Source organism: Pseudophryne corroboree, chromosome 5 (genome assembly GCF_028390025.1).
Source record: "Pseudophryne corroboree isolate aPseCor3 chromosome 5, aPseCor3.hap2, whole genome shotgun sequence".
In the NCBI taxonomy this organism is placed as follows: Eukaryota; Metazoa; Chordata; class Amphibia; order Anura; family Myobatrachidae; genus Pseudophryne; species Pseudophryne corroboree.
This window is the reverse complement of record NC_086448.1, coordinates 123645095-123657265: the sequence shown is the minus strand read 5'-3', so window position 1 is coordinate 123657265 and position 12171 is coordinate 123645095. Positions and strand designations below refer to the sequence as shown.

At 37.0% G+C, this 12171-nt stretch overlaps 1 protein-coding gene and 2 long non-coding RNA genes across 3 annotated transcripts in view; 1 reads left to right on the top strand and 2 right to left on the bottom strand.

Moving 5' to 3' along the window:
- Positions 1–466: 466 nt before the first annotated feature.
- The window catches only part of YME1L1 (YME1 like 1 ATPase), a 134426-nt gene continuing 122721 nt past the window's right edge, over positions 467–12171 (bottom strand). The window contains exons 15-19 of the mRNA XM_063921680.1: positions 9862–10013; positions 9269–9395; positions 9110–9183; positions 8880–8966; positions 467–3159 (exon numbers count right to left, since the gene is read on the bottom strand). Of these exons, the coding sequence (XP_063777750.1) occupies positions 3016–3159; positions 8880–8966; positions 9110–9183; positions 9269–9395; positions 9862–10013 (584 nt within the window). The 3' untranslated portion in view covers positions 467–3015. The remainder of the gene's footprint in view (positions 3160–8879; positions 8967–9109; positions 9184–9268; positions 9396–9861; positions 10014–12171) is intronic.
- On the bottom strand, positions 4228–4849 carry LOC134928843 (uncharacterized). Its single transcript, XR_010178054.1, has 5 exons — positions 4810–4849; positions 4669–4726; positions 4515–4585; positions 4385–4438; positions 4228–4306 (listed from the first exon to the last, which is right to left on the bottom strand). It is a non-coding gene; the product is annotated as an uncharacterized LOC134928843 (long non-coding RNA).
- Positions 7493–8537, top strand: LOC134928842 (uncharacterized). Its single transcript, XR_010178053.1, has 6 exons — positions 7493–7532; positions 7616–7673; positions 7757–7827; positions 7904–7957; positions 8036–8113; positions 8359–8537. It is a non-coding gene; the product is annotated as an uncharacterized LOC134928842 (long non-coding RNA).

Here is a 12171-nt window from a genome sequence, read left to right as displayed (position 1 = left end):
CAAATATATCAAGGGTTTAAACAAAAACCAGGAGGGAAACATTCTTCAAATGAAAAGAAGCAAAGAGAAGCAATAGGACACGAGGACATGCATTGAGACTGCAGGGAGGTAGGTTCAGAGAAAATTTGAGGAAAAATGACTTCACAGAAAGAGTAGTGGACAAGTGGAATAGCCTCCCATCAGAGGTAGTAGAAGCTAAGATAGTAGAGCAATTTAAACAAGCATGGAATAGACATAAGGATATCCTTACAAAGAAATAAGGATCAAATAAGGTTTGAGATAAAAATATGGTAAAAAAAAGGGGCAGACTAGATGGGCCAAGTGGTTTTTATCTGCCATCAAATTCTAGTTTTCTATATTGTTATTTACACTTATTTTCCTAAATCAGTTACAAAGGATAAAATGACGCAAGACCCAAATCACACAGTACAAATATAGGATAAAAAACAAACAAAAAAAAAACAGATTTTAGCCATAAGACTTTACATTTATTTACATGTTTAAATATGCTTAATACGCCTCAATATACACAGGTAGGAATATGTGTTACATTCCAAATCTGAAAGCACAGTTGGCAGAGTTCCAGAAGTTCCACTGTACAACAACATGGCCGCCGCTGGCTCTTATAACTAAACACTGCTAGCAGTAAAATCACAAAATAAACTTGATATATCCCTAGAGTAGTAAAAGAAGTGCCAAGGCTACAATTGATCTTTAATGGTCAGATATTATATAGCTGGTTGATTAAATACACCAACAATTAAGAGCTTAAAACAGTCCGTATTGGTGTTTTACTGTATTCAAACAGGTATGTCAATGGTCAGGACGAAAAAGCAACGTAGCTCCGAATTATACTTGTACATGCTAGGTGGTAATCAGTATAAAATAATGCAACTGAATGAAAGTAACGAAGAAAAGTAGAAAGAATCCCAACCAAATAGTAATTTTAGTTGGCTACGAATGAGTTCTGAGGTCGATACCAACCTTGGATCCGCTGAGGTATCTTAGACTGCACTAACGAGACCACTGTCTTCTCTAAGGCTAACATTTGGCCTTGGTCTAACAGACTGTGCAGTTGTTGATGCCTCTCCCCCAATCAATCCTAAACAGGCTGAATGTTGAGAACTTCCGGCAGAGCCACATGGGTCTACAGCAGATTTAATGTATAGCATGTCCAGGGTAAGTACCTTTTTGTTTTCTATATATGAATCAATTCCAGTCAAAATTAAATTTTAGTGTGTGAATTATGATTGTACTAACTGGATGGGGAGCAGGAAAAAAAACTGAATAAATCTACAGAAAGAGCATTTTCAGTGTAAGGTGAATCAGCTAGTGAATGAACATTTTCAGGTTTAGTGCATTTAATCAAGGTTAAACTGCTCAGCCAATCGTAACAATTATCTTGTTCAATTAAAAGTAAGTCGCATTGTTGATTCACTGGACTTGTGTGCACTCTTGATGGCTTTGTGAGTTCAATCACCGATACTTTCCTGCTTTTTTGGTTGTACAATTCTAACTAGTACTTCAATCTTTAAACCAAAAATCTTGAGATAATTATAAAAATGTGACATAATGGTGGTGGACAGGTCTCAAATTTGTTTTTATGTTGTATCTTCCAATATCCCATCCTCTTAAACAAGAGAACTGCCATAACCGTTCATTTCCGGATGATTCACCCTACATTAGTTTAAACCATATCGCTCTTTGTTCAAATATTTAGGAGACCTTTACTTGCAAAAAGGAATAGGTTGGTAGATCTCATTTTGTGACCAGAGAATAGGAATCAAATGGCATTGCCAAGGACTTGTGATAAGCAGGCAATTATAAATGAAAAAGTGCATTGCTGCTTTGGACAGGAGTAAAAAAAACTCCTAGATTCCAAACAAAAATATATTCAGCTACACAGTTAGTTGTGCATCAATTGTCATTCTGACCAGATATTAAAATAGATGTATTAGGATACAAAATGAAGACATAAGATCAGCTGCATAGAGTCCATCCTAACCAAACTACCGATGTCTTCCGTCCTCTTAGTGGACTGGATGTCAGTGGCTGGTTCCACTCACTGAAGGAGAAGCCAGGTGAATGACAATACCTGCCCAGCATTCAATAATCATTCCAAACTTTAAAAACTCTTTAAAACTTTACAACCAAATGTAATATTCAGGATACTTGTCCAGTCCAATCAATGTTATTGCAAACCGTAGATGATGGTGTTTGGTTAACGGTGATTGAATTGTATTTAAAGAAATAGATTAATGTCACCAATTTCTATGGAATATTTCCACACACACACACAAACATTCCATTCTTCTGTATATTCAAATATTTAAAGCCTGTAATGTCAGTTTAAATGGCAGTTTGGTGCAGAGAGTTTCAGAGTAAAGAAACTTTAGGGACCAGTCATATCCAGATTCCCCATATTCAATAGTGCATTTTTTTTAAATTAATATTATTTATGTTGATCTTATGTTTATGTCCTCATGATTCAGAAAGAGCTTCTCTCCTGAACATGTTGCTCTATATTGCCATTTGTTTTTATGCAGACTGACGCATTTAAGTACACTACAGGTGATAAGCAGTGGAAGCTGGTAACTACTTTAATGTACAGACTGCCAGCAGCTGGCTCAACAACCAGAGGCAACATAATGTGAACAGTGAGTGTATCTGCAGAAAAGTGAAACGTGCAGTGTTCTAGAGCACAGGACGACGTAATGCCCATATGTGAAGCATGGTGGGATATATACACACATCCCCAGTTACCCGACATATCATGCCCTGAGATCTTACCCGCATCTGTCTTTCTGTATGAGTACTCAAACCTGTTTTTAAAATGCTGCCTAATGCATCACAGTTGCAGTCGAATATGCAAGGAATAAATTCTCAATTTTCAAACTCAGGAATATTGCGCAATACCTTAAATAAGAGAGGATTATGTAACTATAAAGAATGGATTCGCTGCAGTGACAAAAAATAACGAGAAGTTCAGAGTCCTATACACTGGTATTAGAGATATCATCTGACATTCAGCTTCTTTCCTTCTAGCACCATCTTAATCTCTTTGGCATCCAATGTTTCATACATTAGTAACGCTTCGGCCAGGTTTTTGTGCTCCTTGGCGTGTGTCTTCAGGAGAAGCTTTGCCCGTTCATAGGAATCCTAATTAAAAAATAGATAAAAATAAATAAATAAATGAAAGACTAATTAGCAGAGCAGACTGACTACTTCACTTTGTGCAGTAAAATAAAGCTAACTCTACTTAAAGGAATAAGTACCTGTAGTACCAACAGACAGAAAATCAGAGCTCGCTACACTCGAGATTGGTTTGAGAAATATACTAGAAAGAATGAGGCCTCACTGATTCAGGATGGAGAGATATATAGCAGTACATTTATTAAATAATGAGATATGTACAGAAGTGTCCACATACACCCACCCTCAAATCGCAGATAGCCTTTTGGAGTCATGGACTAAGCCACACCATGTGACTCTATTTTAAAATACCCATCTTAATCTAGAACATTATGATTATGAAACTATTTATGAAAAAATATGTGGACTTCATGTTAAGAAATAGAAATTAAATTTTTTTTTTTTAATATATATATATATATATATATATATATATATATATATATATAAATATATATATATAAATATATATATAAATATATATATAAATATATATATATAAATATATTATATATATATATATATATATATATATATATATATATATATATATATATAGGATAAAAGTATTCAGAGGGCGCACTGTGACTTCAACTCCAAATATTGGAAACCAGCATGAACCGAATAGCAATATTTTTTAATCAAACATTAAAATCATACAGAAGTATAATAGTTCATAAGCAAATTATTCATTTGTACAAATGTAACACTTCATAAATACTATCATAAATACTATCATAAATCCAACGCGTTTCGTCCTATAAGGACTTCATCAGGGGTACAGTTCGTAGCTGGTCATGGAGGAAAGAGGAAGAAGGAGAGTAAAGAACAAGAAAAGAAGAATATCAATTGATGTCATAAAATGCATTTCAATTTCAACATTCTTTTTCCTTACCAAGGTACCTAATATTTGTTCAAAATATATATTCATTCAACTGATAATCAAGAGTAGATAATTAATACATACAGAGTATCATCAGACAATGAGAAAAGAGAAAAATTCTCAACAGACACAATTTAGGTAATGACTACTTACTATGGGTACTGTTTCGGGTGGGTCCCGTGTAACCATAAAGTTTATTATTAGTGATAACCGTATTTGATGTGTGGTACTCTAAAGAGAATAGAGTCTGTCAGAAAGAACCCAGTTACTTTTCATACTTTGAGCTATAAGATGACATTAATCACTCACATTAAATGAATCTCAAACATCAAAGGTCTTCCATGTAGAGTATGGTGGAAATATCTAGAGAAAAAGGGGGTTGTCTCAGACTAAATTTAATTTACTATTGTAACTAACCATCTACAATAGTTATACTCACATTTGAGTTCAGAAAGTGCCCATAGCCAATTATAAACTGTCTTCAATGGTTTGGGGGAGATCAGGTAAAATCTAAATGAATTAGATAGATTTAGATAAGGTATATGCAAGCCTTTAAATGGAGGTTCTATTATCAAGGTTATAAATTAACTTACTTTTAGAACTAGAATCAAAGATACCGGACAGAAATCCAGATAGGCCAAAGGCGACCAACTAGAGATTAAATGGATTTAATTAGTTTACTAGTTGAAAAAAATTATTTTAGTGAACAATAAAGGGATATACTGATTACTTACATAGTGAGATCCTGGACCTGGTGACTGCCTTCTCTCCTCAATGTCAAGTGAATTGACTTATGAGGGCCTGACCTATTTATACCTGTAAAGGTATTACATCACTTCCTTTCTCTGCTGATAGGTCAAGCAATAAAACAGCTATAGAGGGCTTTTTTAACCCCCCAATTACAATTATATTCCTAAACTTATAAAGGTTAAATTCACAAGTCTATAGAGTAATATAAGGTATAGAATAGAGGATTTAAATGGACCAAAAATCATTTATTTCGGCTTTGCGTTCCACCTATCGTATGGTGGAACGCATGGACTTCCGTTCAATCCTAGCGCGTCCCAATCTAAATAAATATATTAAGCCCAGAGGGGACAAATGGTGAATTTTAATTAAGCCCAGAAAGGGTACATCCGATCCGGGATCACTACAGATCCCGGTCGGTGCAACAAACGGAGAGAGAGAGTCCGTGTCCGCGGACCCGTGCGTTCCATCTATTGCTAGGTGGAACGCAACGCGTCACTTCTGCAACACTGCCTCATGCGTTCCATCCATATTGAGGATGGAACGCTGTACGTCACCCCCGCGACAGGCGCTTGTGCGTTCCACCTGTCCAGACGGTGAGACGCACAATATCGATTCCTATTTACGCCAGGCATTCCGCCCACTCATAACAATACACTATACTTCAAAAGGGTATTAGTGTTATATGGTATATAGTATCTCACTCTAAAGTATCCCACATTTTAGACAGAATGCGTATCAATGGAATTTGAACGCTATTTTCTCAATGTCTTTACAAACAATAATAATAATATAATATGACATACAAAAAATTATTTTCACATAGTTTACCAATTACTTGCTGATTTGTATTCGAGAGATCCAAATATCCTATTTATAGAGTATGGTGAAAAGAATAATAATTCACACAGTCATAGTTGGAGGATCACAAAATGGTACATAAGAGAAATAGCCCTAAATATTATGTTATTTGTTATTATAACATACAAAGAGTGTGATTCAGGTTATTCATAACATATCACATCACCAATAAATGGGGTTGTTTTCCATGCACCCACTGTATCTGTTGCAAATATATGCAAAAGGCTAATGTGAAAATAATACTAGATAATGGTAGTTTACACTTTTTGAAAGATCGGGTAACCTGTATGACTGAATACGTGATCTATAAAATAAATTGCCCTTGTGGTCTGTCCTATGTGGGCAAAACGAAACGTAGATTAAAAATCAGAGTCCAGGAACATCTGAGGAATATTAAAAATAAAATGATGTCACACAGCCTGCCCCGACACTTTGTGGAAGTTCATCAATCAAATGTGACCGGGCTGACTTTCACAGTATTAGAACATATTAAACCAGATATAAGAGGAGGAGATCGAGATCTAATATTAGCCAAACGAGAGTCATATTGATCTACACACTAAATACTTTACATCCGATTGGTCTCAATGAGAACATCGATATAGTCTCCTTCCTGGGTTGTTGAGTCAGGTCCATTATTCTGGTTAAAATAGAGTACATTTTGGAAATATGATATTTATACGTCCTTAAGATAAGAAGTAACCATTGATGATATGGGATGTCCAATCATTTGTTATGTTTAACCCCTGATATCTCTTATTTAAGTAGGTTACATCTAATAGCCCCCAATAATAAGAGAAGTCTTCTATGTAGTACTCTATATGTTATGAATAACCTGAATCACACTCTTTGTATGTTATAATAACAAATAACATAATATTTAGGGCTATTTCTCTTATGTACCATTTTGTGATCCTCCAACTATGACTGTGAATTATTATTCTTTTCACCATACTCTATAAATAGGATATTTGGATCTCTCGAATACAAATCAGCAAGTAATTGGTAAACTATGTGAAAATAATTTTTTGTATGTCATATTATATTATTATTATTGTTTGTAAAGACATTGAGAAAATAGCGTTCAAATTCCATTGATACGCATTCTGTCTAAAATGTGGGATACTTTAGAGTGAGATACTATATACCATATAACACTAATACCCTTTTGAAGTATAGTGTATTGTTATGAGTGGGCGGAATGCCTGGCGTAAATAGGAATCGATATTGTGCGTCTCACCGTCTGGACAGGTGGAACGCACAAGCGCCTGTCGCGGGGGTGACGTACAGCGTTCCATCCTCAATATGGATGGAACGCATGAGGCCGTGTTGCGGAAGTGACGCGTTGCGTTCCACCTAGCAATAGATGGAACGCACGGGTCCGCGGACACGGACTCTCTCTCTCCGTTTGTTGCACCGACCGGGATCTGTAGTGATCCCGGATCGGATGTACCCTTTCTTGGCTTAATTAAAATTCACCATTTGTCCCCTCTGGGCTTAATATATTTATTTAGATTGGGAAGCGCTAGGATTGAACGGAAGTCCATGCGTTCCACCATACGATAGGTGGAACGCAAAGCCGAAATAAATGATTTTTGGTCCATTTAAATCCTCTATTCTATACCTTATATTACTCTATAGACTTGTGAATTTAACCTTTATAAGTTTAGGAATATAATTGTAATTGGGGGGTTAAAAAAGCCCTCTATAGCTGTTTTATTGCTTGACCTATCAGCAGAGAAAGGAAGTGATGTAATACCTTTACAGGTATAAATAGGTCAGGCCCTCATAAGTCAATTCACTTGACATTGAGGAGAGAAGGCAGTCACCAGGTCCAGGATCTCACTATGTAAGTAATCAGTATATCCCTTTATTGTTCACTAAAATAATTTTTTTCAACTAGTTAACTAATTAAATCCATTTAATCTCTAGTTGGTCGCCTTTGGCCTATCTGGATTTCTGTCCGGTATCTTTGATTCTAGTTCTAAAAGTAAGTTAATTTATAACCTTGATAATAGAACCTCCATTTAAAGGCTTGCATATACCTTATCTAAATCTATCTAATTCATTTAGATTTTACCTGATCTCCCCCAAACCATTGAAGACAGTTTATAATTGGCTATGGGCACTTTCTGAACTCAAATGTGAGTATAACTATTGTAGATGGTTAGTTACAATAGTAAATTAAATTTAGTCTGAGACAACCCCCTTTTTCTCTAGATATTTCCACCATACTCTACATGGAAGACCTTTGATGTTTGAGATTCATTTAATGTGAGTGATTAATGTCATCTTATAGCTCAAAGTATGAAAAGTAACTGGGTTCTTTCTGACAGACTCTATTCTCTTTAGAGTACCACACATCAAATACGGTTATCACTAATAATAAACTTTATGGTTACACGGGACCCACCCGAAACAGTACCCATAGTAAGTAGTCATTACCTAAATTGTGTCTGTTGAGAATTTTTCTCTTTTCTCATTGTCTGATGATACTCTGTATGTATTAATTATCTACTCTTGATTATCAGTTGAATGAATATATATTTTGAACAAATATTAGGTACCTTGTTAAGGAAAAAGAATGTTGAAATTGAAATGCATTTTATGACATCAATTGATATTCTTCTTTTCTTGTTCTTTACTCTCCTTCTTCCTCTTTCCTCCATGACCAGCTACGAACTGTACCCCTGATGAAGTCCTTATAGGACGAAACGCGTTGGGTTTATGATAGTATTTATGAAGTGTTACATTTGTACAAATGAATAATGTGCTTATGAACTATTATACTTCTGTATGATTTTAATGTTTTTAATGTTTGATTAAAAAATATTGCTATTCGGTTCATGCTGGTTTCCAATATTTGGAGTTGAAGTCACAGTGCGCCCTCTGAATACTTTTATCCATTATCTTTGTATATCTCCCACTAGCAGGGAGACTTTGTTATGAGGTGCTGCCAAATCCTATATAGCGCGAGTTTGGGTTATTTGTTGTGTATATATATATATATATATATATATATATATATATATATATATATATATATATATATATATATATATATATATATATATATATATATATATATATATATATATATATATATAAAATACGGACTTAAGAATTTAATTTCTGATCTGTTTTGGTTTTTTCCCCATCATAACATTAGCAATTTACACGAATGTGGCCTTCTTACCTTCAGCATACTTCTAACTTCTTGCTCAATAGCAGCTTGTGTTTCGGGACTGAGTTTTCCGGTGTCAGAATAAGTCATGACACCAAGCTAGAATAAAAAAAAATATATATATTTTTTTATTTTTTTTACAAACAATAACCGCAAATAATAACAGTGCAACATTCTATATTCTTTTATGTATGTTCCATGGCTACGACATAACATTATAACAAAGAAGTGGAAATTGTTACCTTCTCACTCATTCCAAATTTTGTTACCATGAGTTTTGCTATTTTTGTTGCACTGTCAAAGTCACTAGACGCCCCTGGGTGTGAGAGAGCAGAAAATCAGATCCGCACAGCCTATGGCTAATATCATAAATAGGATCAGTCTGTAAAGCGGGAGGTTACCTGTAGTAATGTTCTCCGGGCCAAAAATTATTTCCTCGGCTACTCTTCCACCCATGCTCACATCCATCTGAGCCAGGAGCTGTGACCTGGTCTCACTCCACCGATCATTCTCTGGCAGAAGAGATACCTGCAGATAAAATGGACAACCATACAAATCAACATCACTCGCACACATAAAAGGCTTACAAATTTCTTAAATGTATTACTCTTTTATTTAAAAGAAATGGTCTTAAAATGTGACGCGGCCTTGAGAAACCAGCAATCTAAACAACATTACAATGACCCAGCAGCCCAAACATTTGTACTACTTACGGACAATAATGTGTACAAACTGTACTAAGCCTAGGAGAGTGATAAAGTGGAAAGCGATAAAATACCAACCAATCAGCTCCCAACTGCCATGTTACAGGCTGTGTTTGAAGACAGGTGCTGATTGGTTGGTAGTTTCTCTCCCTACAAGACTGAGTACATCTGCCCCTTTGTATCTTCATCTCCTTCCAGTAGGTTTGGACTTCCTAAACAAGACTATTGGGCCAGGATGTTCTTCAGATGCTTTTATAGCCTGTGGTTGTCCTATAAGAATACTGACTTACATGTCCGAGTGTGGGACCACGAGGCATAATTGTGGCTTTGTTAATAGGCATGGAATCCTTAGTAAAATAAGCAATGATAGCATGTCCTGACTCATGATAGGCAGTGATTGTTTTATTCTTGTAGTCTATCTCCACGCTCCTCCTTTCAGGTCCTGAAGTAAACAAAGAAATGACAAGCAGAAGAAGGTTTATACACCATATACAAACATCTGAAGGCATATGACCCCATACCCCAAAATCTTATTACTAGCCAATAGGGTGACAGACTTCTAAAGACAATAAAACTTTTCATCTATAATGTATTAAACACAAAATGCGAGCTATGTCCAGTGTACAATAAAACCAATTAGTAAGCTGTTTTTAAATTTTTTGTTTACACGAATCAGGCTTAGCAATCCTGTGGCACCCCAAAGACTTGAAAGGTATGCTGGTATTTTTAGTTCTAGAGCAGCTGGAGAAAAACAGATTGCTATGAGAATGTTTAGCATGTTAATGAATTCACTAAGCAAAATCTGAAATATTGATCTTAAAGAATAGGTGCCCCTACAGCACAATCTAGAATAAGTGGGATATTTATACTGAATTTCATATAATGATATCTTTGACACCACAATCCTTCTACATCAGGAGTCCAATAACCCTACTCTGTGCCGTCAGATCATCCTGCTCAGCCTACTACATAACTTTCAGTCTGTGGTATCCTATTCCCCTCTCCTTACATCATGACAAGCCCCCATCAGATGCGGCCCTGTCCTCACTAAATCAAGAGGGCAGGTAAATATCTCCCACAGGATCAGCTGTCTGGTTGCAAAACCCTGAGACGCTGTTAACAGTCTGATGTCCTTCCTGGAGAATAGACTAAGGGGTGGAAATCAATTAGCCCCAAAGTGAGCCCGCAAGCAACACTTACAGATATTTTACGGGAAAAAAATAAATCCACAATAACTAGGGGGTAATGGGTGCCACAACCCTGGTAAAACACAAACTTTTGAACTTTTCAGTGACTGTGTGTTAACGTCTATTAACGGGGTAGGTTAAAATAGGATTTTAATACCTACCGGTAAATCCTTTACTCGTAGTTCAAAAGGGATATTGGAGGAAACTAGTACGATGGGATATAGTTGGGGTCCAAAGCAGCCAGTGCACTTTAAATTTCTTCACTGGGTGTGCTGGCTCCTACCCTCTATGCCCCCTCCCAACGGCAGTTATAGGTAAAAACGTGCCTGAAGGAGAAAGTACATATATGAGAGAAGGAACAAGATAACAGAAAGGATGGTGAGATTTACACACCAGCACACCATTAACATACAACAACCAGCAACGGCTAGTAACAACAACAGCAATAGCTGAACAGGAACTATAGAACAAGAAACTGCAGAAAAGTCCACGCACTGAGGTGGGCGCCCAATATCCCTTATGGACTACGAGAAAAGGATTTACCGGTAGGTATTAAAATCCTATTTTCTCTAGCATCCATAAGGGATATTGGGGGAAACTAGTACGATGGGGACATCCCAAAACTTCCATAACAGGCGGAGACTGCTGCAACACCGCCTGCCCAAACGGAGTATCCTCTTTGGCCAGGGTATCAAACTTGTAGAACTTCACAAAAGTGTTCTTCCCTGACCAGGTAGCAGCTTGGCATAGTTGCAAGGCTGAGACTCCACGGGCCTTTAGAAACTTGGGAACAGGTCAGGCTGCCGACACATAGGCCTGTTGGACAGTAAGCCTAATCCAATGAGCAATGGACTGCCTTGAAGCAGGGCAACTCTTTTTCTGCGCATCATAGAGCACGAACAATGAATCCGTCTTTCTGACCCAAGCTGTACGCTTGACATATATCTTCAAGGCACGCACAGCATCCAATGCCTCCGGAGGAGCAGAAACGTCAAAACTGGACGGAACCACAATAGGCCGATTCAGATGAAACGCGGAGACAACCTTCGGCAGGAACTGCTGTCTAGTCTGGGGCTCCACTCTGTCCTCATAAAAGACTAAGCAGGGACTTTTACGCGATAAGGCCCCCAATTCTGAAACACGTCGAGCAGAAGCCAGGGCCAGTAACATCACCGTCATCCACGTGAGGTACTTGTCTTCTACCGTCATCAGAGGTTCAAACCAAGAGGACTGCAAAAATGTCAACACTACATCCAAATTCCAGGGTGCCGTAGGCGGCACAAAGGGAGGTTGTATGTGGAGTACCCCTTGCAAGAAGGTCTGAACTGGCAACACCGCCAATTTCTTCTGAAAGAAAATGGAGAGAGCTGAAGTCTGGACCTTAATGGAACCCAGACGTAAGCCCTTATCCAC